This window comes from Caretta caretta, chromosome 23, assembly GCF_965140235.1.
Source record: "Caretta caretta isolate rCarCar2 chromosome 23, rCarCar1.hap1, whole genome shotgun sequence".
NCBI classification, from domain to species: Eukaryota; Metazoa; Chordata; order Testudines; family Cheloniidae; genus Caretta; species Caretta caretta.
In genome coordinates, this window is record NC_134228.1 from 9,961,282 (window position 1) to 9,988,171 (window position 26,890).

The 26,890-nt window shown below is 41.4% G+C and overlaps 1 protein-coding gene across 2 annotated transcripts in view; it reads left to right on the top strand.

The window, feature by feature from the left end:
• LOC125629375 (butyrophilin subfamily 2 member A1-like) overlaps positions 1 to 17,857 on the top strand; it is a 29,638-nt gene extending 11,781 nt beyond the window's left edge. For both annotated transcript variants that reach the window (XM_075122555.1, XM_075122554.1), the window contains 8 exons: positions 1,715 to 1,741; positions 3,032 to 3,058; positions 4,346 to 4,372; positions 6,479 to 6,505; positions 10,507 to 10,533; positions 11,563 to 11,583; positions 11,688 to 11,714; positions 17,016 to 17,857. In XM_075122555.1, the coding sequence (XP_074978656.1) occupies positions 1,715 to 1,741; positions 3,032 to 3,058; positions 4,346 to 4,372; positions 6,479 to 6,505; positions 10,507 to 10,533; positions 11,563 to 11,583; positions 11,688 to 11,714; positions 17,016 to 17,539 (707 nt within the window). In that variant the 3' untranslated portion in view covers positions 17,540 to 17,857. The remainder of the gene's footprint in view (positions 1 to 1,714; positions 1,742 to 3,031; positions 3,059 to 4,345; positions 4,373 to 6,478; positions 6,506 to 10,506; positions 10,534 to 11,562; positions 11,584 to 11,687; positions 11,715 to 17,015) is intronic.
• The last annotated feature ends 9,033 nt before the right edge of the window (positions 17,858 to 26,890 follow it).

The following is a 26,890-nucleotide window of genomic DNA, read 5'->3' on the forward strand; positions in this document are numbered from 1 at the left end:
TAGAAGATGTGACACATTCCCATGTACAGCCTGTACCCCTTGCAAACCATCCAAAATTGCTCAGTGAGGCTGTTCGGGCTAGATTCACAAAGAAACAGGTGAGGGGATGCTTACAACATCTAATTTCCAGGTGCCTGGATAATCAATGGTATTAATAAAGCATATGTGAGGTGCCCAGGCTCCCTGTATAGTGAATGGAGAGAGGTAGGTGCCTCAGAATGGGATTCAGACAAGCCAGTCCTCTACATATATCTTCACCTGAATCAGCCGGTGGGTGGTGCCATGCCAAGGGGTGTGTGCTGAGCCCTGCCCTTCACTTGGCGATAAATGCCTAAATACAGGCTTCAGGGAGGCACCTATCTCTGCTTATCATTCTCAGCTCCAAGTTCTTTCTGGCTGTCATGTGCCTTCGCCATGTTAGCAATAAGCTGGAGGGAGGAGCTCCATTGTAACTTTTAGCCCAGTGGCTATTGAACTCATGTGGCAAATTGGAGAGCCATGGTTTAAGCCTTTCTCAGTCTTTTCTGTTGAAGCTCTTGCACTGTAGATTAAAAAATGAAAGGATCATTGGGCCAGAGAGATAAAGCAAGCATGAGAATGACTCTGTAGCCTGGTGGTGCGCATACTCACTGGAGCAATGGGAGACCCAAGGATGAGTTTCCCCCACTCCAATGACTTTTTTATTATTATTTATCCAAAGTGGAACAGCTTCAGCGGGAGAGATTGAGTGTGCCCCATCTCAGTATTTCCCATAGCCCACTGGTTAGGGCATTCACTTGAGAGGTAGCAGAACCCTGTTTAAATCCTATTTCTCCATCATGTGGAGGCAGGGAGGGCAGGGCGGAGCTTGAGTAAGGGGTCTCCCATATCCCAGGTGAGAGGGCCTGATCCAATAGGTGAGCTCTGAACATGCTTACCAGATCGGGTCCTGCATGCAAGGTAGACAGAGGAACGTCTATCTTTCCCTGGTGCTGAGGGAAGTTTGACTGCAAAAATGTAGGCGCTGAATGAGTTTAGGTGCTAACAGGTTTGGGGGCAGCTGAGCAGGGGTTTAGTGAATCCCACTGGAGCCTGATTCTGGGTTTTAGGTGCCTAAAGTGGCAGTTAGCGCCTAAGTCCCTTTGTGAATCTAACCCTTCATGTAGTAACAAGTGAAAGAGTTCTGCATGATTAGCCTCTCTACCACCAGGCTCCTGGCATCACAAAATGGCAGACGATCCTGACCACTATGCTGGGTTTTTTACCTTTTTATTACATTTGGGCAATGATAATACATGAGAACAGACAGTTACAGACAGTCTCATGGCACATAGATGTCGAACAACATGTAGGAAAGGAAAAAACACAACTACAACATATGTATTACCTGTTACTATATCGTAAATCCCAACCATTCTTCAGAACTTGTGACACTGAACAGGGCTTTGTGCACAAGGAAATGGACTGAGTGGAAACACTGCTTTCATCTAGCTGACCAAATAGCTACTGCATTCATCACAGCCTTCGGGAGTTGCCCATTTTTCTTGAGCACTAGTTTTAACTGTTAGTGTGGATCAGATCTGACTTGTGTGATGGTTACTTGAAAAATCACACATTTCCAGTCCTGTGTGGTCTATGAAATATGACTGCTGTGAAGCACACAGAACCATAATATGAAGTTAAATTGTCTCCTTTTAAAAGAAGCATTGTTTTATTTATTTAATTACTTTTCCAGAAAACAATGAAACAACTGCTCAGGCTGGTAAGTCCCAATAAATATAATATTTACTCATCTCCAAGTATTGTGTAAGTATTAAGCATTACTAGTTAGTTGCACAGTACAAACCCTGGGGTTGATTCTCCTCTATGTTGTTGATTACTCTCAGTTCGCAGTGGTGGGCCCTGAAAGTTTAACATTTGTCTTAAAATAACTTCTAGCAGCAGTTCCAAAGCTGGATTCTGCTAATGTTGCAGGGCACTTGTTGATGGTCCACAGAGAACAGGCTAGCTGACTTTCCTGCTTGTTCCTAGCTGCTAAACTGTATTAAAAGACAGATAAAAACACATGAAATACCTCCCTAATAGTACTTTCCAATGCTGAAGTTGCCACAGGGGTATTATTTCATGGGAGGGGTAGTCTGTGCTACCATGAATTGGAAGAGAGATTTCCATGGGACACACTCTCTTGTATAAAGAAAAGGAGTACTTGTGGCACCTTAGAGACTAACCAATTTATTTGAGCATGAGCTTTCGTGCTGTAGCTCACGAAAGCTCATGCTCAAATAAATTGGTTAGTCTCTAAGGTGCCACAAGTACTCCTTTTCTTTTTGCGAATACAGACTAACACGGCTGTTCCTCTGAAACTCTCTTGTATGAAGTTGTCCACGTTAGGGTTGGTCAAATTTTTTCTGTCCAAACTTTTTTTTCTGACTAAACAAAAATTTTGCAGAAATTATATGTTGTCCTCAAAACGTGTCAAAATGCATAGAATTGTAGAAATGTAGGCCTGGAAGAGATCTTTAGAGATCATCTACTCCAACCCCCATACTGAGACAGGATCAAGTTTACTTAAACCATCCCTGAGAAGTGTTTGTCTAACCTGTCCCACAACCTCCCTTGGTGACCTGTTCCAGTGCTGAACTATCGTGAGAGTTAGAAAGTCATTGCTAATATCTAGACTAAATCTCCCTTTCTGAAAACTAAGCCAATTCTTCCCTGTTCTACCCTCAGTGGATATGGACAACAATTGATCACCATTCGCTTTATAACAACCTTTTACAGACTGTTATCATGTCCCCTGACAGCCTCCCCTTCTCTAAACACATCCCATTCTGTCAACCTTTCCTCATAGGTCATATGCACAAAGGAGTTTGAATTAAGGTTGTTCCAGCAGCCTTAATTCAAGAATTTCCTAACTTCTGAGTGCTTGATTTTGCAACCTGAACTTTCTTTTAACATCGTTCTAATGTAATACTTATATACCTTTTGAAACTAGCTGTTAATGCACTAATCATTATCTCTAGGTTTGTAATATATTTCTCTCTGTGTGCAGTAAATGACAAGAAATTCATCGAAGACGGTAACTATAACATATGTTATGTATCCTTTCAATAATATTTCTGTACATCTATCAGATCTGGTGAAAAATAGTATTTGACAAATGATAAAATCAAGGAATTACTCATCAACAGGTTCTGATTTTTGTGAATGTACCTGATAAAGCAAACCCCCTGTTTTACAAACTAATCGGGGATTGAAGAGTTCATAAAATCAAAAAGTTAATAAAATGGAACATGTCAAAATGACAGTAGGTCCAGTGCTTAAGTTGCAGTATGGCGTACTTCAATGCTTTCTATTTGACCTTTACACCACTGGAAAGCAATTTCCAGGGTACATAAGGCATCAGGATATGAAGGAAAGTCAATTTGTTCCTCATTAACATCACATTTGTTATGTGATTATTTTTCGCCATCAGGAAAAATGGTTTGTATAACTAGTCATTCATAAAATTGGTGGTTGTAAAACTGAGGCTCTACTGTATGTGAAAACAGTTGCCAGAATTTCCCAGTGAAGAACTGGCAGTCTATGAAAGTCCTTTACCTAGCATTGGGTGTTTGGCATACAGTATTTCAGCTGTATCCACTCAAGTCACACGGTTTTGTTTGTATTGCAGACTTGATAAGTAAAGCATTCTAAAAAGCTTGATTGGGTAAAATACATGTTTGATGCTGAATTCATATAATTAATTGAATGGTGCTGGCCACCTCTGAAGCTTTGCTTAGTCACAAATATGAAAGTTTTTAAATATGGTCAAATTGAACCAGACTCCTAGTATTTGTGAATTGTTTGCAAATGTGACCTGCTGGCATGAGACCAGCTCTGACATCTGTCTCTGGTTTTTATCTATCTTTGGCATCCATTTTTCTACCTATTATATCTAACTACTGCATACTAATTTCTTAATGTTACTTGGTTTGGAAGAGAAATTCATTAGTCCTAAGAGTTGGGATCGTTGTCAGTATTGAACTGCCATCAAATGGGGGAAAAGGACAAAGGGTTTTGAATGTTAGAAAAGTCTCCCTTCCCTTAAGGGATCAGATCCTCAAATAGTGTAAACTGATGAAGCTTCATGATGGAGCTATGCTGATTTACTCCAACACTGGACCTATATAGATTAACATCAGCTGAAAATCTGGCTTATAGTGTTAAATTCAACCACTTCCTGTCCAGATGGAAATAAAAGATCCATAATGTTTAATTTACATTGTTCTAAATAGAAAGCTTGGAGGCATCTGATAAAAGCCTCAGAACTAGAGTATATTAATGTGTGTTTCCCGCTGTAATTCTGAAATATGTTTTCTTTCAGAAATAAGGCTTCTCAAAAAAGAACTGGGTAAGAGTGTATTTTAGCTCAACTAATTATTTTCTGCTCTGGGTAAGTGTATGCTTTGCCAGGAGAACTGTCAAGAAGTCCAAGTCCAAATATTATAATGTCATGGTACAGAGGCTGCAGTTAAGAGGGAGACAGTTGTTCCATTCAAAGTTTTTTTCAAAGGAGCCCAAGGGAGTTGAGCACTCAGCCTTGGATTTTCAAAGATGATCCAAGGGAGTTAGGAGCACAAGCCCCACTGACTTTCCTTGAGAATTGCGCTCCTAAATTGCTCAGGCCCAGATCCTCAAAGGTGTTTAGGCTCCTTACTCCCTCACCTCTACCACCTGTTGCATTTAAATGGGAATTAGGCACCTAACTCCTTAAGTGCTTTTGAAAATCCCAATGAAATCCTTTGTTCAAGCATTAATAACTTCCCCCCAAAATTCCAGCTGGGTTTGAATTTCTCATGCTTGGTGATTTCATTTGAAAGGTTGAATCCTGCTCTCACCCAGCTCAGCCACATTTCCCCTTTAAATTGTAGGATTTATATAGTGATTTAAAGCCTAATAACCTGCCTGTGACATTTAGATCCCATACATATTATAGGTGAGGTTTTCAAAACCACCTAAAGGATTTAGAAGTAAAAGTCCCATTGAAAATCTCCACTAAGATTTGTTATAAAAAAGAAAATGTGTGTGACTCAGTAAAATGGCTTTCCCATTAGAAACCAAGCTGCCCACTGGGGCCAGGGAACTGGTCTGTGCAGCAGGGCACTGGAACAATGCTGGGTTTTACCATATTCAACCTTGTTCACCACCTGGGTACCCCAGCCACACTGCCAAAGGCCTTGTCCATGCCCCCCTCCATCCCCAACATCACTTAGCTCTCCCCCAGACTGTTCAACCTGTAAGCTAAATCCTAGTCTGACAGGTTTCTTCAAGTCTGGGGTCCCGTCCGACGAGCTACAGGAGGGCCTCCGTAGCAAACCTGCAGGCTCCAGATCACTGACCGCTTGGGTTCCAGTTTTCCCCATCTTCTGACTCTTTCCATGCCCCTTCTTAACAGAGCTGGTTGGGAGTTTTCCAGTGAAGAGTTTTCATTGGAAAATGCTGGTTCACTGAAACCCAAACTTTTTACGGAAGTGTATCCGTTTTGACAAAGCTTTAGTTGAGAGAAGTTTTTCAGGTCCAAGATGCATTTTCTGGTTGAAACCCCAGAGAGATTCCACTGTCAATAGGCTGGTGGTTAGGACACTCATCTGGTATGAAGTAGGTAGAACACAGACTAGAAGCTGCATTTGTTGCATCCTAGCAGAGGACCCTAACCACTATGCCATTGGCTACCTCAGGGTGAGTCTATGTGTGCGCGCGCGTGTGTGAAATCTCAATAGGGCTAGGGTTTCGACCCAATAGAATGGGAAAGTTTTTACAACCTTGAACATTCTCACAGGCTTTCCCACCCAGCTCTACTAGCTAATAATAGGAGTGAGGACAGAGTGGGAGAGGACACAGAAAAGGCTGAAACCCACATTTTCAGAGACTGCAGCTTCCCCTTTAGCACTGGGAGAGGGAAGCAGCTGATGGATCTGAGCAGTTACACTGGCTTCTTTTGACCTAGATGAATTCAGATATGATGGGTTTGGGAAATGAGTCAAAACGGGCCTAATCTGAGCTGTTTTGAGGCTGCTGTGTGTGCCTGGGTGGAATAAAGGAGTTTGTGGCGACTGTGGTTGTGTAGCTAGAGGAACCATAAACAAATAAACTGTGAGAGCTGTCAGGACACTATTTCTAAAGGAACATTTTATTTTATTTCTCTCTGCAAAAGCTTGCTAAACCCCATATGTGTGTATTGTTTGCAAATGTTAGAAAAAGATGGGGAGATTGTCATGCTTAAAGGCCTATATACAGCTATGAATCTGAAAGCTGAGACTTTCAAAGCTGCCTGTGGTGTTTGGATGCCTGATTTAATTTTAATAGAAATTGAATGTCCAGATTCCTTAGGTACCTCTACAAATCTCAGACAAAATGTTCGCACTGTCATATATCTTAGTGTGGGGTTTGGCAAATGAAAATCTAACCCCTCTGCCTATTATTTTGAGATTACCTCTTCTGTTTCTTTATTTTGCAGACACTGAGCACCAAAACTCTCAACAAGGTAATTCCATCTCTTACTATTTAATATTTAAAACTCAAGAGATTTCTTTCAGTCTTCAGCATGGGTGCTTGTTTTGAGCTGGCTGTTCTAACAAAATAGATACAGGTGGGTAACTACCTTTTTTTGGACCTTCTTCTGTTGGTGAAAGAGACAAGAGCTCTGTGTAAGCTCAAAAGCTTGTCTCACCAACAGAAGTCGGTCCAGTAAAAGATATTACCTCACCCACCTTGTCTCTCTAATATCCTGGGACAAGAACGGCTACAGCAACACTACAAACTAACAAAATAAGCTTATTATACACAAATGATTATACGAGAGATGGATAAATTTTTCAGAATGTTGTGGGTTTTATGAAGAAAAATTCTGATGAAAATGTTCATCAAAAATGTATTTGGTGGGGAAAGGGGGTTTCAACCAATCCTGTTGAGATCAATTAAGATTTTCAACAATAAAAAAAATTAATTTAAGTTTAGATATATTTTGAAAAAATTTATACTTTTTTTAAACTTTTTTTACCACCTATATCTGAAACCCACAGCAAACATGAAAATTTAACCTGAAGATTTTATTTTCTGCTTCTCAAGAACCTAATAATAACTAAAACACTTTCACCAAACTCCAGCAAGGTCATTGCTAAATGTCACTTACCAACCAAAGGTTTCAGAGTAGCAGCTGAGTTAGTCTGTATCCCCAAAAAGAAAAGGGGTACTTGTGGCACCTTAGAGACTAACAAATTTATTAGAGCATCCGATGAAGTGAGCTGTAGCTCACGAAAGCTTATGCTCAAATAAATTTGTTAGTCTCTAAGGTGCCCAAGTATTCCTGTTCTTTTTACCAACTAAATTTGACTTAGCACAGATATCACAAAGGGAATGTCTGAAAAGCAGCACAGCATAAAGGGATAAAGCTCCACATGTCTGCCAGGGTTTTCTGCCGACACCTGTATGATATTATGGGGCAGAAAGGAAATGGAATAAAAGTGTTCTCAGGAATGTACTAGGATCAGAGACATAGCTGGAAAAGGCAAGAGTGGCGCTAAGAGAGAAATGAATTGATCAACTGTCACAAGACAAGGAAAGGGGATAAGACAAAGAAAGGGCTTGACTTCAAATGGTGTGGCCATATCACTACTGGGGAGGAAGATGATTCAGGCTTGAAGATGATATAGGTGAAAATGTTACTTTAGAAGGTGAATCTTCTAAAGGGGGGGAGGGGAGGGATAGCTCAGTGGTTTGAGCTTTGGCCTGCTAAACCCAGGGTTGTGAGTTCAATCCTTGAGGGGGCCATTTAGGGATATGGGGCAAAAATTGGGGATTGGCCCTGCTTTGAGCAGGGGGTTGGACTAGATGACTTCCTGAGGTCCCTTCCAACCCTGATATTCATAGAATCATAGAATATAAGGGTTGGAAGGGACCCCAGAAGGTCATCTAGTCCAACCCCCTGCTCGAAGCAGGACCAATTCCCAGTTAAATCATCCCAGCCAGGGCTTTGTCAAGCCTGACCTTAAAAACCTCTAAGGAAGGAGATTCTACCACCTCCCTAGGTAACGCATTCCAGTGTTTCACCACCCTCTTAGTGAAAAAGTTTTTCCTAATATCCAATCTAAACCTCCCCCACTGCAGCTTGAGACCATTACTCCTCGTTCTGTCATCTGATACCATTGAGAACAGTCTAGAGCCATCCTCTTTGGAACCCCCTTTCAGGTAGTTGAAAGCAGCTATCAAATCCCCCCTCATTCTTCTCTTCTGCAGGCTAAACAATCCCAGCTCCCTCAGCCTCTCCTCATAACTCATGTGTTCCAGACCCCTAATCATTTTTGTTGCCCTTCGCTGGACTCTCTCCAATTTATCCACATCCTTCTTGAAGTGTGGGGCCCAAAACTGGACACAGTACTCCGGATGAGGCCTCAGCAATGTTGAATAGAGGGGAACGATCACGTCCCTCGATCTGCTCGCTATGCCCCTACTTATACATCCCAAAATGCCATTGGCCTTCTTGGCAACAAGGGCACACTGCTGACTCATATCCAGCTTCTCGTCCACTGTCACCCCTAGGTCCTTTTCCGCAGAACTGCTGCCTAGCCATTCGGTCCCTAGTCTGTAGCTGTGCATTGGGTTCTTCCGTCCTAAGTGCAGGACCCTGCACTTATCCTTATTGAACCTCATCAGATTTCTTTTGGCCCAATCCTCCAATTTGTCTAGGTCCTTCTGTATCCTATCCCTCCCCTCCAGCGTATCTACCACTCCTCCCAGTTTAGTATCATCCGCAAATTTGCTGAGAGTGCAATCCACACCATCCTCCAGATCATTTATGAAGATATTGAACAAAACCGGCCCCAGGACCGACCCTTGGGGCACTCCACTTGATACCGGCTGCCAACTAGACATGGAGCCATTGATAACTACCCGTTGAGCCCGACAATCTAGCCAGCTTTCTACCCACCTTGTAGTGCATTCATCCAGCCCATACTTCCTTAACTTGCTGACAAGAATACTGTGGGAGACCGTAGAATATTCTATGATTCTATGATCTCAGACAGCAAATGACCAACTATAGGAAGAGCTAAATGCCCTGTTGATAGGCACCTTCATGGCAGACAAAAATGCAGAGAACCTCTGCCCCAGGACTTAACTGTAAATAAACGGGATAAATGCGATGAATTTACTGTATCTATGTAGCAGAGTTTTGAAATTTCTAGGAGTCTTATATACAGGGATAGGGGGCATTTTGGGGAAAATTCAGCATGTTACAAAGAAGAAACACGCTTTACTTCACACATGGAGACTTTATCTTTTTTCTTTCTTGATTTATTGTTTTCATTAATCTAAATTACAGGTAATTTAGTGATGTTGTTTCTCTACAATACCATAAAGTCCATATTTTCCCACTCTTATGAGTGTTTCTTGCAATCTAGATCTCATTTGTGGCTGTTTGTTTTGAGTGACATTATTGCTGCAACTGCACTGTTTTAATTCCTGGCCTTCATAAAACTAAGGCATTGTCTGTGCTGGCGGTGGTGTGTTGTATACATGTAGCTACACACCACAGTGAAAAGCAGGCTGTGTTTGCACTGCTGTGTGTAACTACACATGGCAGTGAAAGGTTCTGGCAGCGGGAAGGCAGTGAGACACTTGGTAACCCACACATATCCTGGGCGTGGTGTTCTGTCCTATCTAGTGGCACCGAGAGGAGAGAGAGAGAGAGATTGATGAGTCTGCTCTATAGCTTTAGCTAACAGCTGTATGGTTTTTGCCTCATGCATTAGAGGCTCATGCATTTAGCTGCAGAGGTCCCAGGTTCAATCCCGCCTGCTGACGACCGGGGTCTAACGGTGTTACAAGTAGGGGCTCATCTGGGATATCGACTGGGAAGTCTCTGAAGCTTGGGATGCACTTCTTCAGCTAGGCAAAGTATGTAACCCACACACCTCTTGGGTGTCGTGTTCTGTCCCATCTAGTGACACCGAGACCACTTACAGAGAGAGATTAATGAGGCTGCTCTACAGCCTTAGCTAACAGCTATGTGTTTTTTAGCTCATGCAGTAGAGGCTCATGCATTTAGCGGCAGAGGTCCCAGGTTCGATCCCGCCTGCTGCTGACCGGGGGTCTGTCGGTGTTACAACTTCACTGCTAAAAGTAGCAGTGCAGATGTGGGATGAACTTCTTGGGCATGAGGAGAGCCCTGTAGGGAATATATCCTAAGGTTCTGGAGTGTCTTTACTAACCTAAACAGTGCCTCACTGACCACACCTCTATTTATACCCATGCTAGCTGGGTGTGAAATGTATGTACTCACTACCATGAGTACAGAAATAGCCTAAGTGTTTGTGAAAGCCAAATATCTGTCAAATTTTGTTCACTACCCGCAGATCAATGCATTCTGCACTCCCAGAAACTACCTCCATAATGTATTTTGATTATATTAAAACTCTCTGTTTAGTTGCTGTCATCTGCGGACTCCTCTTGTCTTTTGGTTAACAGTTTAATTGTGTTTCTTTGTAGAAATTGAGGCAATACAGGAGAAATTTGGTAAGTGTTTCATTGGAATAGTTTCAACCAGCTCTAGTCTTTAGTTTAGCATCCTCCTGGTAACAGAGACATCCCAGCCTACTGGCCCCTTGGTGGTGGCCAGCCCCCAACTTCATCATTTTTGGGGGGGGTTTGTTTCCCCCCTCTGTATTCATAGATAGATTCCAAAGCCAAAAAGTATCATTGTGGTCATCTAGTCTCACCTCCTGTATCACATAGGCCAGAAAACTTCCCCAAAACCATTTTTATAGCATCACTTTTAGAAAAAAATCCACATAGCTCTTTTATCTCTTTTCCATAAAGAAGGAAATGCAGTGTAAAACCACCAAAACAAAACACTATATTCAGACATCAAAAAAGCTGAGAACTTTAAAGCATGCAAGTCAGCCGGTCAAATCCTAAGGAATCCAGGGCTAGATTTTAAAAAGTATTTATTCTGTAAAGATGCAGATAGGCACTCTGACATTTCTGAAAATCATGCTAAGTGCCTCACTCTCATTGAAACCAATGGGAATTAGACACCTAACCTCTTTTCAAAATCCGACTAGGTACCTAGCTGCATCTTTAGGTGCTTAATACCATTACATATCTGACTCTTACTCTCTTATTACATTATTTTCACTCAGGCAAATTACCATTGTTTAAATGCAGCATGGACTTCAAGATTTAGCCACCTTTTTTGCATAGTTTAGTTTGTATGAGGGTGCCATTGAACACAGCACAGTAGATATTCTATTGCAGCTAATATGGCAAAAAGATAAATGTTTAGACCCAATCCTGCAAAGATTTAGACACATGCTTAAATTTGTACACACACTGAGTTGTTCCATTTAACACAATGGACTCACGGTGTCTAAAATTAAGCATGGATGTAGATTTTTGTAGGTTTGGGGCCTTAGAAGCTGACCCTTATTCACCTGAGTGTATATTACTTGACTAAGTCCATGTAGGGAGTAAAGATTTCCTACAAAACAGAATTAACAAGGGAATAATGAAGAAGCATGATGTAACAATCTTTTTCCATTTCAGAAAAAGCCATGGCTGAGTTGGGTGAGTTGAAAGACCATGTTTAATATTACACAACTTGTATTATTTCAATGTAAAATAAGCCATATGCTATAGCTGAAATTCTGAATTCTCTTTTTTTGTTGTAGACTTCAGGAGGGCTCGTAGCAATGCAGGTAAGATGCCTTGTATCTGGAATTATACACACATTATTTTCTCCCAGAAGTTTAAAATTTTGATTAAATATTTTTGGTGTCCTGAGTTCTGAAAGGAGGAATAAAGAATGTCTGCTCAACAGCCCTGAAGAGCAATGTGACTGGGATTTGACTAGGCACCTAGCTGCAGAAGAAGGGACAATATCTGTTGATAAAAGAATTGGTGACTGTAGTTGAGCAAGACTCTAGGACAAATATTTTAACAGTTGAAAAAAGAAGTTTCCAGTCTACTGAAACTATTCAGGAATTTGTGTTGAGTTAGCTGAAGAATTTCAACTTCATTGAAAAAGCCAAAACGTTTCATTTCAACCTGAAAAATTTTGTTCAGGCATTCTGACAAAAACAAAGGAAAGGAGGACTAGATTAACAAAATGGCTGAAGGGGGAGGTCCTTGTGCCTCTCTTGTAGGCTTTAGCCTAGTGGTTAGGGCACTCAGCGGGGAGGTAGGAGACCTAGGCTCAGTTGCATCCTTTGCTTGTTGAGGATTGTGGATGCAAGCTTGGGTCCCCCATGTTAGAGGAAGGCACAATATGTGCTAGGCTACGGAATGAATCATAGAATCATAGAATATCAGGGTTGGAAGGGACCTCAGGAGGTCATCTAGTCCAACCCCCTGCTCAAAGCAGGACCAATCCCCAATTTTTGCCCCAGATCCCTAAATGGCCCCCTCAAGGATTGAACTCACAACCCTGGGTTTAGCAGGCCAATGCTCAAACCACTGAGCTATCCCTCCCCCTCCAAGCTGAAGCTGTGGCTTCAGTCTCTCCTGTGGTAGCTGTTCCATTTCTTATCAATAATTAAATAGTAATTGGATGGGGGACTTTAACTTGGGACTCCTAGATCCTAACTACTGGCCTATTGTCACTCTCACTCTCTTTCCCTGCCCATTAACTCTCCCTTGCTATCATGAATGACTATGAAGTGCCATTGTGAAGAAAGTTTTTAGGGCCCAGTGCTCCTGGCATTACACATGTGAGCAACTCTATTGGTATCCATGGATCAGGTGAGTAATGGCAGCAGGATAGGGACCTTCATATTTTGGCTCCCATTCACTTCAGGAGAAGTTGCATGGCTAAATCCATTTTCCTGCAGAATATTTTGAAATGTGATCCATTCCTTTAAACATATATGTTTTTCTCTTACACAATTCACATGAGCATTGTTTATTTATTTTATTCATATTTTCAAAAGCCTCTGTCTCTAGGTACCTTATGTCACAGTTCAAGGCCACTGCACTTTTATGTCCTCTCCATTGTCCCTTGAGGACACCCGCTCTAGGCTCCCAGCTTCTCAGCCATAAACATGCTTGTGCAGAGATCCATGTCTCTCTCCCTCCTGACTAGAGATTTTGTAGACTGCACAGTTCCCTGCCTACACTGTGTTATTCCCAGCAAGCCAGACTGCCTGAATAGGCCAGCATCTGTGCTTTGCTTTCTTCTTAGAGTCCATGAACAGCTATAATTGCTCACAGCCAAAAATGATCACACAGCTCTTTCTAAGCAAGCACATTTATTCTTAAGGTGAAAGCATTACAGAGACAACATTTAAAACAATAAAAAGACCCTACAAATAGGCTAATAAACTTACTAGAGGTCATCCCAACTTTTACCTCTGGCTTTGGTTGGTGATCAGTCATTCAAAATGCACAGGAGTTTTCCTGTGGTTACAAATTCAAAACAACCTTAATTAAGAACTAGCACATCCATAAATCTCCTTTATACAGTAGGGAACTTTGATCCTGAGTCTCTGGGAACAGATAATCAGCAGACAAATGGTCCCTGACTTTGGGTGTAGCTTCAAAAACCTAGATTTTTGCATAACCAGAGATGGGGAATTTCCATTCACCTTCCCCTAGATATTCCCCAGGCAAACCACTTGAACCTGTTTGTCCCAAAAGTCCATTCTTCTCTGGCACGTTGTTCAATACAGACCTCTGAAATTCATAACACTTCCAAGAGTTCACCTCACTTTCCCCCCTGTAGAGGTTACATGCAATCCCAGCCCACAATAATACATAATCTTTGCATATAATACAACGGATTCCAAAGGTATTTAAACTTAATGCAATAAATTTTTCAAGGACATTGCAGAAAACTTCCATCTCTCTCACATCTTACAACTAGAACTGTGCAGGAAGCCACATTTTCATTTTAATGGCAAATACTGACATTTAGAGATTTGGTTTTGTCCTGCAGTGATTTGTCCTATAAAGAAAGAGTCATATTTTAAAATCGACTGTGAAATAAATTTTATTTTTTAAAATTGTTTTGGGTTAGTTGAAACCTATCCTTTTGATAAAATATTTCATTTTCATTTTTAAAAGTTTTTATTTTATGTTAAAATTTACATTATAAAATGAAATAGATTTTGAAGGGAAAATTATTTTAAGACAAATATCAAAATATTCCATTATAAAAATGCTGAAATGGAAAGTGCTTTATGAGCTTTTTTTATTTTCAAAAACAAAATTTCCTCAAAATTGCAGAATTCCACATTCCTGCAGAAAATACAGAGTTTGATAAACTGGCATTTTCCAATGGACAAACATCTTGGACTTTCAGAAAGCTTTTGACAAGGTCCCTCACCAAAGGCTATTAAGCAAGGTAGACATTCATGGGATAAGAGAGAAGGTCCTCTCATAGATCAGGAACTGGTTAAAAGACAGAAAACAAAGGGTAGGAATAAATGGTAATTTTTCAGAATGGAGAAAGGTAAATAGTGGTGTCCCCTGTTTATGTACTGGGGTATGTACTGGGACCAGTACTGCTCAGCATATTCATAAATGATCTGGGAAAAGGGGTAACTAGTGAGATGGCAAAATTTGCAGACAGTACAAAATTACTCAAGACAGCTAAGTCCAAAGCAGCCTGCAAACAGTTACAAAGGAATCTCACAAAACTGGGTGACTGGGCAATAAAATGACAGATGAAATTCAGTGTTGATAAATGCAAAGTAATGCACATTGGAAAACATAGTCCCAACTATACATACAAAATGATGGGGTCTAAATTAGCTGTTATCATTCAAGAAAGAGATCTTGGAGGCATTGTGGATTGGTTTCTGAATTCATCCCCTCAATGTGCAGTGGCAGTCAAAAAAGCAAACAGAATGTTAGAAACTATTAGGAAAGGGATAGATAATAAGACAGAAAATATCATAATGCCACTATATAAATACCTGTTATGCCCACACCTTGAATGCTATGTTCACTTCTGCTCATCCCATCTCAAAAAGGATGTATTAGAATTAGAAAAGGTACAGAGAAGGGCAACAAAAATTATCAGGAGTATGGAACAACTTCCATATGAGGAGAGATTAAAAAAACTGGGATTTTTCAGCATGGAAAAGAGAAGACTAAGAGGAGATATAATAAAGGTCTATAAAACCATGACTGCTGTGGAGAAAGTGAATGAGGAAGTGTTATTTACTCCTTCACATAAGACAAATACCAGGGCTCACTCTATGAAATTAATAGGCAGCAGGTTTAAAAGAAACAAAAGGAAGTACTTCTTCACACATAGTGCATAGTCAATCCGTGGAACTTGTTGCCAGGGGATGTTGTGAATGCCAAAACTATAATAGGGCTCAAAAAAAGCTAGGTAAGTGTTAGGGGGCTTATTCCTTCACCCACTTACTTCCCTGGTCCTTCTCGCATGAACAGAGAGCAACAATACCCGAAGTCCAAAGCTGCAAACAATTCGATGTTTATTGGGGTGAACTTCCAGCAAGCATGATTCCAGTTTCCTTCCTTAGTATCCTCCTTCCCAGCTCTGACACCACAGAGCCTTACACCTGTGTCCCTGTTCCCATTCCTGCCCTTAGCCAAACATGATTCCAACTTCCTTACTCCCATTCCCTGTTCCCATTTCCCCCTTTAGCAAAACATGATTCCAACTTCCTTACTCCCATTCCCTGTTCCCATTTCCCCCTTTAGCAAAACATGATTCCAATTTTCTTACCCCCATTCCCTGTTCCCATCTCACACACCCACATGCCCACCCCCACCCACACACGCCCAGTCACTTCCTCATTGACTACAGATTATATAGTAAAACTTGAGTTCTGCTTAGCTATACCTTAACCAATCATTTTCCTGAAATTTAACTAACCAATCCTAACATATTGTAACATGATTATGTAACCAATTATATCCCACCACCTCAATTAGTTTACACCCAGCAAAATTAATTATACAGCAGACAGGAACAATCACAGAACCAGACAGAGATTATACAGACAAACAACAGCAAAGTGGGAACTATAATGACAAAACAATACAGAAGTGAGGATTTCACATCCCAGCTATTGATAAGTGAGTTCTTGCCAGACAGGATGCTATCAAACTAAGTTTCCTTTTACATTTTCTAGGCACTTCCCTTCCTCTGGAGGTGATAGGAATACAATCCTGTCCTGATAGTGCCTAACAGCCCAATAGCACCTTATTTCAGTGTGACTAGTTTGGAATGTGAGGATGTGACCGTTCGCTTCCCAGCTTATGGCTGCCTCTGCTGCTTAGCCAAAGGCCTGAGCCTAAGCACAGGGCCACAAACTGTCACAGTAAGAGAAGGCCCTTACACTGGCAGACAGTGGTTTTGATTCTTTCTTTCTTTTATACCTCTATCACTAGCCAAGTGATAAGAATACACCTAAATTCTTAGAGTATAGGCCTTTACAGACAGGCCTGAATATCTATATCCTAACAGTAAGTTCATGGAAGACAGGTCAATCAATGACTATTAGTCAAGATGGTCAGGGATGGAACCCTTTGCTCTGGGTGTCCCTAAACCTCCAACTGCCAGATGCTGGGACTTGATGACAGGGGATGGATCACTCAAAATTGCCCTGTTCTGTTCATTCCCTCTGAAGCATCTGGCATTGGCGACTGTCAGAAGACATGATACTGAGCTAGATGGACCATTGGTCTGACCCGTTATGACTGTTCTTATGAGATCAGAGATTTCTTTTCTCTGTGCCCATGGCTTTTACCATGGGAGGAGATGATTTGGGCCAGGAGTGTTAGTTAATTCAAGCTATAACTAGCCAGGGCTGTATGTGCCCTTGCTATTACATATATATATATATTACATATGCTCTTGTTCTGGACAGTTGTAGTGCATTTTGCTGAGATATTTAATATTTTGTTTGTCTCTCTACTGTGTCTTTAATTTTCCTCACCAGCTTTGATATTTGTTTGTTTATTTCAGTGAGAGTTACTAAGTCTCTAGTTACTGATGAAATGAACATTTTTATTCCTCCCTCCAGTTAACATCACTCTGGATTCTGACTGTAAACATCCCAAACTTTCACTCAAGGATAAAAATCGAATCATTTCCACTGCAGAGAAGAAAGCCTGCAGGGATTTGATAGTGGTGGCAAATGAAGGATTTTCAGAGAAGAAACAATACTGGGAGGTGGAGGTTGGGGACAAGCCAGAGTGGGAGCTGGGGGTGCTGACTGAGAATGAAAGGGGGAAACTGAAAAATGAGAAGATGGAGAAACCTCCTGAGAAGGAATACTGGAGTTTGCAGCTATCTGAGGGTCAATATCATTGTAGTTGGAAAAGTGACACAATCACCTCTGAGGATAAAAAGTGCCCAGTGGTTGGCATTTTTCTGGACTGGGAAGAGGGAATGATCTCATTCTATAATGTAGAGCTAATGTGCCCTGTTGTGTCCATCACTCAAGATTTTCAGAGAAAACTGTACCCATTCTTCAATCCTGGCAATGATAACCAATATCTAGGAATCCGCCCTCTCAGTGTCCCCAGCCCCTTAACCTCTCTCTGAAATCAAACATTGGATCTAATAGTTATGGGAATTTTAAATTCACTCCATCTGAGGAGAGAGGACACAAGGGGAACCAGGAAACCTGAACCAATATAGAAGAAAAGGAAGGGTTTAATTAGTTAATATTGAATCTAAGAGAAAGGGGGAATGGTACAATTTTGACATTTTTGAAGATGGCCCAAAGGCCGAAACAGATACTTCATAACCCCTGACCCAGGCAAATTGCCAGTGAAATGACCTGAGTAAAAACAATAACTGGTCAAATGGACCAATAATTTTTCAGTAAATATTGACTTGAATAAAAAAATGAATAAAGGACGGCTGTGCTTTTGTCCATTTTGTGTTCACTTTCATCAGGTATCTAGTGAACTAATTTAATATCAGCAATGTTAGTGGAAATGATAAAGTATAAGCAAAGATGACAGAATATTGGTGGAATGCAAATTTTGAATGAGTAAATGCAAATATTCACACCAGAAACCTGATGTCAAATGATATGATCATCTAGGGCACAATGCAGCAAAGGCCATCTCTCTTCAACAAAATTTAAGACTATTCTTAAGTTCCTTAGATTTTAGTGAACCCTAGTGCTTTGCAGAATAGGGATGGTTTGCTGAACCCAGGACCCAATCAAGACAGAATACTTATCCGTCCAAACAATTCTAACCAGGGCAACTCAAATATCAAATGTCAGTTACTCACATTGAATAGCTCACAGCCAAGAATTGTTTTGTTTCAATTATTTGGAAAATAACTCTGAATAGTGAATACATTTGTGAAAAGTGAGAAATGCTCTCAGATAATTCACCAGTAGAAAAAGATACAAATATGTTACCTTCTTTGCATAATTTGCTCAACACTACTACAGACATTCAAAACTGAGCACTATCTTCACAGCAGTGGTTATACCCCTGCCATGGTTCTGGCCCTTTTTAACCCCACGGGCCAGTCATTTAGAGGGGCATAGGCTGCACCCAATGTAGGAGTGTAGTTTGGAGTGCTAGACCCCTGAGCACCAGGGAGTTCTAGGAGGCAATCTGCCCCCTTCAGCAGAAAATTACTGTGAAGATGAAAAACCTCATATAATTCCTGGTGATTTTTTAGCAAAAAACATTTGATTTTTTGACCAAAATAGCAAAATTCTGAAAAACGAATATTTCAGCTAAAAGCTACTGGTGGCTGAATATTTTTGGCTGCAAACTGGGAAATCTTTGGGTTTTTGATGAAAATGTTCAGTTTTCATATTTTCAGCATTCTGGTGAAAAATCAAAAATTTTCTAGGAAAGCAGACCTTTCTGTGAAATGTTTTGTTTTTACAAAAACTTTGTTTTTGATTACAAAAAAATTATGACAAATTTTGGTCAGCCCTTTTCGCAGCATTCCCTCTGGAATTTTACAGCCCTGCAATTCCCCTGTCTATACACGATGAGTGCATTGCACAATCTAGACTTGGTGGGAAAGAAAAGACCCTAATCTCCCTTCCTTTTGATTAGCAGCAAAATAGAGCTCAACATCTAGACCTGTATTTGCATTTGGGGAGGAATGCTTTAGACTGGGGTTTCCAAAGGGACTTAAAGGATTTAGGCACCTAAATCACATTGAATTGGGTGTCAAATTTCCATAGGATCCCCATCAAAATCCCAGTTTTCATGACTGCTTTTTCATTTCTGTGCCTTAAATAAAGATTTCCATCTGATACGAATCCTTTCCCAACAAAGTGTGTTAAAAGAAAATACTTGGAAGAACCAAATTTAACTATATCTGAAACAGTTTAGTCCATTCAATTGGAGTGATTTTAAACAAGGTTGGTTGCTATATTGGAAGCTCTGCCAGGGAGCATGTGCATCCTAGGGAGGTTATATAGAGATAAATTCTACTTAATAGAGACACAAGTACCAAAAATTCTGCTGAAGAGGATGCATTAACCCACTACTGAGAAGAAATGAGTCATTTTACATGTTGTGAAAGCTGACATTTTTTTCTCTTGAAGAAACAAATTGATAAAATAAAAAAACTTAAAATGAATCAGTGTTTCATTTCTTAATAGCTTATTCCTGACAGCTATTTTCCTAAATGGCCCACTGTTATTCTGGACAGCTGGTTAATTAGGGAAATAAATACAATGTCCACCAGGATGTCTCACTTATACTGGGATTTTATATAAATCTAGGTCTTTATTACACTTGCTTGAAATATTTCCCACTGTTAAGAAACAGGAAAGTTTGTCATGTAACCCTGTTGTTGACCCTCCTGAACGTAATAAAAGCTAAGCAAAATCTGAACAACAACTTGCCCTCTCTGGGAGTCCGATTCTGCCGTATAATTGATGGGAATCAAGAATCAGTATCTTGCAGCAATGGTCAATTAAACATATTGTCCAGCAATACATAGCTTTCTCTGTCTCTACAGCCTTCTCCCCATAATAGAATTAAATGACAAGATATTATCTGATTCTACAACCCTTCTTCATTATCAAGCCTTATGATAAAGCCCTAGTATGAAATAAAGGTTCACTCTCTGAGATATAACTCTTTAAATATTGTTAGACTCCATATTTAGTGTCTCTCAATGACCTAGTGAAAATGTGTTCTGACTACAAGTAACCAGTTGCTCTGCAAACTCAGCATGAACTCTGAAAGTCAAGCTGGGCTCTTGCTGTTTCATGAATGATTGGCAACAAATATTAGCTCTCAAAATTCAGTTTATAGTTCTGTTGCTGATGCATGAGCCAGAAAAAGTCCAACTCAAAATATACATGTTAATCTTATCCTGGAAAACAAATGACAGGCTGTTAGGTCAAAAAACACAGGTGCTTCTTCCATGAAACCCTACTGAATAAACAGCACACTAGAGTCTATATTAGCTGCAGTAATTACAGAATTGTTATTATATAAAACATTCTCTACATCATAGTGTCCCACCTGCTAACTGGTACAGAGCTCAATAGATGGAAAGATATGATTTTATCACAGTCTTCAAGTATCTACATGAGAAAAAGATTTCTGATAGTAGAGAGCTCCTTAATTTAGGATTAAAAAAATCATGAGACCTACAGCCTGGAATCTGAAGATGGACAAATTCAGAATAGAAATAAGGTGCATGTTTTTAACAGTGAGGGTAGTTAACACTTGGAACAAATTACCTAGGGACGTGGTGAATTTTCCATCACTAAAATAAGACTGGATATCTTTTTCAAAGAGATGCTACAGCTCAACCAGAAGTTATCAGCTTGATGCAAAAATTGCTGGGAGAGGTTGTCATAAATATAAAGGGAAGGGTAAACACCTTTAAAATCCCTCCTGGCCAGAGGAGAAACCCTTTCACCTGTAAAGGGTTAAGAAGCTAGGATAACCTCCTGGCACCTGACCAAAATGACCAATGAGGAGACAAGATACTTTCAAAGCTGGGGGGGGGGGGAGAAACAAAGGTTCTCTCTGTCTGTGTAATGCTTTTGCCACGAACAGAAAAGGAATAGAGTCTTAGAACTTAGTAAGTAATCTAGCTAGATATTTGTTAGATTCTGTTTTGTTTAAATGGCTGATAAAATAAGTTATGCTGAATGGAATATATATTCCTGTTTTTGTGTCTTTTTGTAATTTAAGGTTTTGCCTAGAGGGATTCTCTATATTTTGAATCTGATTACCCTGTAAGGTATTTACCATCCTGATTTTACAGAGGTGATTCTTTTACTTCAATTAAAATTCTTCTTTTAAGAACCTGATTGCTTTTTCCTTGTTCTTAAGATCCAAGGGTTTGGGTCTGTGTTCACCTATGCAAATTAGTGAGGATTTTTAGCAAGCCTTCCCCAGGAAAGGAGGTGTAGGGTTTGGGAGAATTTTTTTGGGGAAAGACATTTCCAAGCAGGCTCTTTCCCTGTTATAGATTGGTTAGACGCTTGGTGGTGGCAGCAAAAAAGTCCAAGGGCAAAAGGTAAAATAGTTTGTACCTTGGGGAAGTTTTAACCTAAGCTGGTAAAAATAAGCTTAGGGGGTTTTCATGCAGGTCCCCACATCTGTACCCTAGAGTTCAGAGTGGGGGAAGGAACCTAGACATGGTGGCAGAGCGCTGGGATTAACTTGAAATCATTTTGAGATCAATTTGAGATTTTTTGAACATGAAGCACAGATTTTAAAAAGGATTTTTTTTTTCCTTTGGGCTGCTGGAAAGCAGGTTTTCAGCTGAAAGCAGTTAGAGGTTTTTTTTTTTATCTCTGCTTGGGGGCCACAGCAGAGACAAAAGGGAATTGTCTTTTGTGAGCTGGAGTTTTCTCTACCTAAAGGCAGGGTAGTTAACCTCCTGCAGGGAAATTCACAAGTCTTCACAGACCTGAAGTTTTTTTTGTTTTGTTTTGTTTTAACCTAAGAGGAATTAGAGGGGTTTTCTGTCTATTTGCCTGGAGACAAAGGTGTTTGGGTTTTTTTAGGATTTTTCTGTAGGCTGACAACCACTATCAGAGAAGATAGGTATCCAGTTACAGCACAACCTATTTTGTTTGACAAGCCAAGTTTTTTTGTTTGTTTTATTTCTAACTCTTGGGTGTAAAGTTAGTTAAAAACAGAGAGGCAAACATGACAGAAACCAAGGCACAACACAAACTGGAGTTAACCACTGGAGGCAGCGAAAGAGGCAGAAAAAGCCCTAGAGGCTGCCCACAGGAGAGCTATGGAGGTAAAAAAAAACCAAGAGGCTGCTCACAGGAGAGCTATGGAGGCAAAGAAAAAAGAAATGGAGGAAAAGGAAAAAGAGAGGAAGCATGAACTGGAGATGGAGAAGCTGAGCAGAATCTGCTGGATAACCCTAACAATCCTTCCCCAACAATCCACAAACGGGAGCGACTATGTCCACAGTATAATGAATCCAATGATATTGCTGAATATTTTCTCACTTTTGAGAGACTGTGCACTCTCCATAAAATTCCTGATGCTCACAAGATGACCACATTGGTCGCAAAATTGACTGGAAGAGCTCTGGACATATTCAATAAGATGCCTATTGATGAGGCTTTGGACTATAATAAGTTCAAGGATTTGGTTTTAAAGCAATTTCAAATTACATTGGAAACGTACAGAGTAAAATGTCGAACCCTTAAGAGAGGGCTTGGACTAAGTAATGTGGCTTATCTAAACCAGATGAAGGATCTGTTAGATAAATGGGCCCAAGGAAGGGGTGTCACTAGCTTTAATGGAATGTGTGATTTGATAGCTCAGGAGCAATTCCTGAATATGTCCAGGGAGGAAATAAAATACTGTTTATGGGATAAGGAAATAGATTCAGAAGAAATGCTTGCTTCTTATGTTGATCAATACGAGCAGTCCCAGACCGCCAGAGAGGCGGGGCAAACTGGAACAAAACGGGTGGAGGGAGGAGAGAGGAACAACCCTGGTCGCAGTTGGAGCGGGTACCAGAAGGGACACCCTCAGACCACACCCTACTACTGGGGGCAGCCCAAGGCCCCAACTACACACCAAGGAATACTCCAGACACCTTATCGTCCTGCCACACCATTCTCCAGCAACCCACCTTGCCCCAGTGATCCGTCAGCTGGACGATGTTTTAAATGTAGCTGCGGATATTCTGGGTCCTTTTCTGAAAAAGACACCCAGAGGGAAGTAATACATACTGACTTTCATGGATTTTGCCACCCGATGGCCGGAAGCAGTAGCTCTAAGCAACACCAGGGCTAAAAGTGTGTGTCAGGCACTAGCAGACATTTTTGCCAGAGTAGGTTGGCCCTCCGACATCCTCACAGATGCAGGAACTAATTTCCTGGCAGGAACTATGAAAAGCCTTTGGGAAGCTCATGGGGTAAATCACTTGGTTGCCACTCCTTACCACCATCAAACAAATGGCATGGTGAAGAAGTTCAATGGAACTTTGGAGGCCATGATACGTAAATTCGTAAATGAGCACTGATTGGGACCTAGTGTTGCAGCACTTACTCTTTGCCTACAGAGCTGTACCACAAACCCAGTTTAGGGTTTTCACCATTTGAACTTGTATATGGCCGTGAGGTTAAGGGGCCATTACAGTTGGTAAAGCAGCAATGGGAGGGGTTTACACCTTCTCCAGGAACTAACATTCTGGACTTTGTAACCAATCTACAAAACACCCTCCAAACCTCCTTAGCCCTTGCTAAAGAAGAGCAAAAAGCCTGGTATGATAAACATGCCAGAGAGCGTTCCTTCAAAGTAGGAGACCTGGTCATGGTCTTAAAGGCGCTCCAGGCCCATAAAATGGCAGCGTCGTGGGAAGGGCCATTCATGGCCCAGGAGCACCTGGGAGCTGTTAATTATCTCATAGCATTCCCCACCTCAAACCGAAAGCCTAAGGTGTACCATATTAATTCTCTAAAGCCCTTTTATTCCAGAGAATTAAAGGTTTGTCAGTTTACAGCCCAGGGAGGAGATGACGCTGAGTGGCCTGAAGGTGTCTACTATGAAGGGAAAAGTGCCGGTGGCGTGGAAGAGGTGAACCTCTCCATGACCCTTGCACGTATGCAGCAACAGCAGATCAAGGAGCTGTGCAATAGCTACGCGCCGAAGTTCTCAACCACCCCAGGACTGATTGAACGGGCATACCACTCCATTGACACAGGTAATGCCCTGGGGAAGTCCCATATGACTGGAAAAAGGCTAATGTAGTGCCAATCTTTAAAAAAGGGAAGAAGGAGGATCCTCGGAACTACAGGCCAGTCAGCCTCACCTCAGTCCCCGAAAAATCATGGAGCAGGTCCTCAAAGAATCAATCCTGAAACACTTACATGAGAGGAAAGTGATCAGGAACAGTCAGCATGGATTCACCAAGGGAAGGTCATGCCTGACTAATCTAATCGCCTTCTATGATGAGATTACTGGTTCTGTGGATGAAGGGAAAGCAGTGGATGTATTGTTTCTTGACTTTAGCAAAGCTTTAGACACGGTCTCCCACAGTATTCTTGTCAGCAAGTTAAAGAAGTATGGGCTGGATGAATGCACTATAAGGTGGGTAGAAAGTTGGCTAGATTGTCGGGCTCAATGGGTAGTGATCAATGGCTCCATGTCTAGTTGGCAACCGGTGTCAAGTGGAGTGCCCCAAGGGTCGGTCCTGGGGCCGGTTTTGTTCAATATCTTCATAAATGATCTGGAGGATGGTGTGGATTGCACTCTCAGCAAATTTGCAGATGATACTAAACTAGGAGGAGTGGTAGATACACTGGAGGGCAGGGATAGGATACAGAGGGACCTAGACAAATTGGAGGATTGGGCCAAAAGAAATCTGATGAGGTTCAACAAGGACAAGTGCAGGGTTCTGCACTTAGGACGGAAGAATCCAATGCACCGCTACAGACTAGGGACTGAATGGCTAGGCAGCAGTTCTGCGGAAAAGGACCTAGGGGTGACAGTGGACGAGATGCTGGATATGAGCCAGCAGTGTGCCCTGAAGGCCAATGGCATTTTGGGATGTATAAGTGGGGGCATAGCGAGCAGATCGAGGGACGTGATCGTCCCCCTCTATTCGACATTGGTGAGGCCTCATCTGGAGTACTGTGTCCAGTTTTGGGCCCCACACTACAAGAAGGATGTGGATAAATTGGAGAGAGTCCAGCGAAGGGCAACAAAAATGATTAGAGGTCTGGAACACATGACTTATGAGGAGAGGCTGAGGGAGCTGGGATTGTTTAGCCTGCAGAAGAGAAAAATGAGGGGGAATTTGATAGCTGCTTTCAACTACCTCATAGGTGGTTCCAGAGAGGATGGTTCTAGACTATTCTCAGTGGTAGAAGAGGACAGGACAAGGAGTAATGGTCTCAGGTTGCAGTGGGGAAGGTTTAGGTTGGATATTAGGAGAAACTTTTTCACTAGAAGGGTGGTGAAACACTGGAATGCGTTACCTAGGGAGGTGGTAGAATCTCCTTCCTTAGAAGTTTTTAAGGTCAGGCTTGACAAAGCCCTGGCTGGGATGATTTCATTGGGGATTGGTCCTGCTTTGAGCAGGGGGTTGGACTAGATGACCCTCTGAGGTCCCTTCCAACCCTGATATTCTATGATTCTTTGAATGTGCGCCCAATTAAAAATCAACCTTACCGGGTGTCTTCTCAAGCTAAAAATGCTATAGAATGGGAGATCCAGGATATGTTACAGATGGGGGTAATCCGCCCCTCTGGCAGTGCATGGGCATCTCCAGTGGTTCTAGTTCCCAAACCAGATGGGGAGATACGTTTTTGCGTGGACTACCGTAAGCTAAATGCTGTAACTCACCCAGACAACTATCCAATGCCATGCACAGATGAACTATTAGAGAAACTGGGATGGGCCCAGTTCATCTCTACCTTGGTCTTAACCAAGGGATACTGGCAGGTACCGCTAGATGAATCCGCCAAGGAAAAGTCAGCCTTCACCACACATCTTGGGCTGTATGAATTTAATGTACTCCCTTTCGGGCTGCGAAATGCACCCCCCACCTTCCAAAGACTTGTAGATGGTCTCCTAGCGGGATTAGGAGAATATGCCGCTGCCTACCTTGATAATGTGGCCATATTTTCGGATTCCTGGGCAGAACACGTGGAACAAAAAGTCTTTGAGCGCATAAGGGAGGCAGGACTAACTGTTAAGGCTAAGAAGTGTCAAATAGGCCTAAACAGAGTGACTTACCTTGGACACCAGGCGGGTCAAGGAACTATCAACCCCCAAAGTGGATACTATCCAAAAGTGGCCTGTCCCAAAGTCAAAGAAACAGGTTCAATCCTTCTTAGGCTTGGCCGGATATTACAGGCTATTTGTACTGCAATACAGCTAAATCGCCGCCCGACTGACAGACCTAACCAAAAAGAAACAGCGAAATGCGGTTCAGTGGACCAAAGAGTGTCAGAAGGCCTTTAACCAGCTGTCAAGTTTCCTTTCCCACTCTGAACTCGAGGGTACAGATGTGGGGACCATGAAAACCTCCTAAGCTTACTTTTACCAGCTTAGGTTAAAACTTCCCCAAGGTACAAACTATTGTACCTTTTGTCCTTGGACTTTCGCTGCCACCATCAAACATCTAACCGGTATTATTATTATTAGGAAAGAGTCTGTTTGGAAACGTCTTTCACCCCCCAGAATCCTCCCAAACCTTACCCCCCGTTTCCTGGGAAAGGTTTGATAAAAATCCTCACCAATTTGCATAGGTGAACACAGACCCAAACCCCTGGATCTTAAGAACAATGGAAAATAATTCAGTTTCTTAAAAGAAGAATTTGAATAGAAGAAAAAGTAAAAAGAATCACCTCTGTAAAATCAGGATGGTAAATACCTTACAGGGTAATCAGATTCAAAACATAGAGAATCCCTCTAGGCAAAACCTTAAGTTACAAAAAGACACAAAAACAGGAAT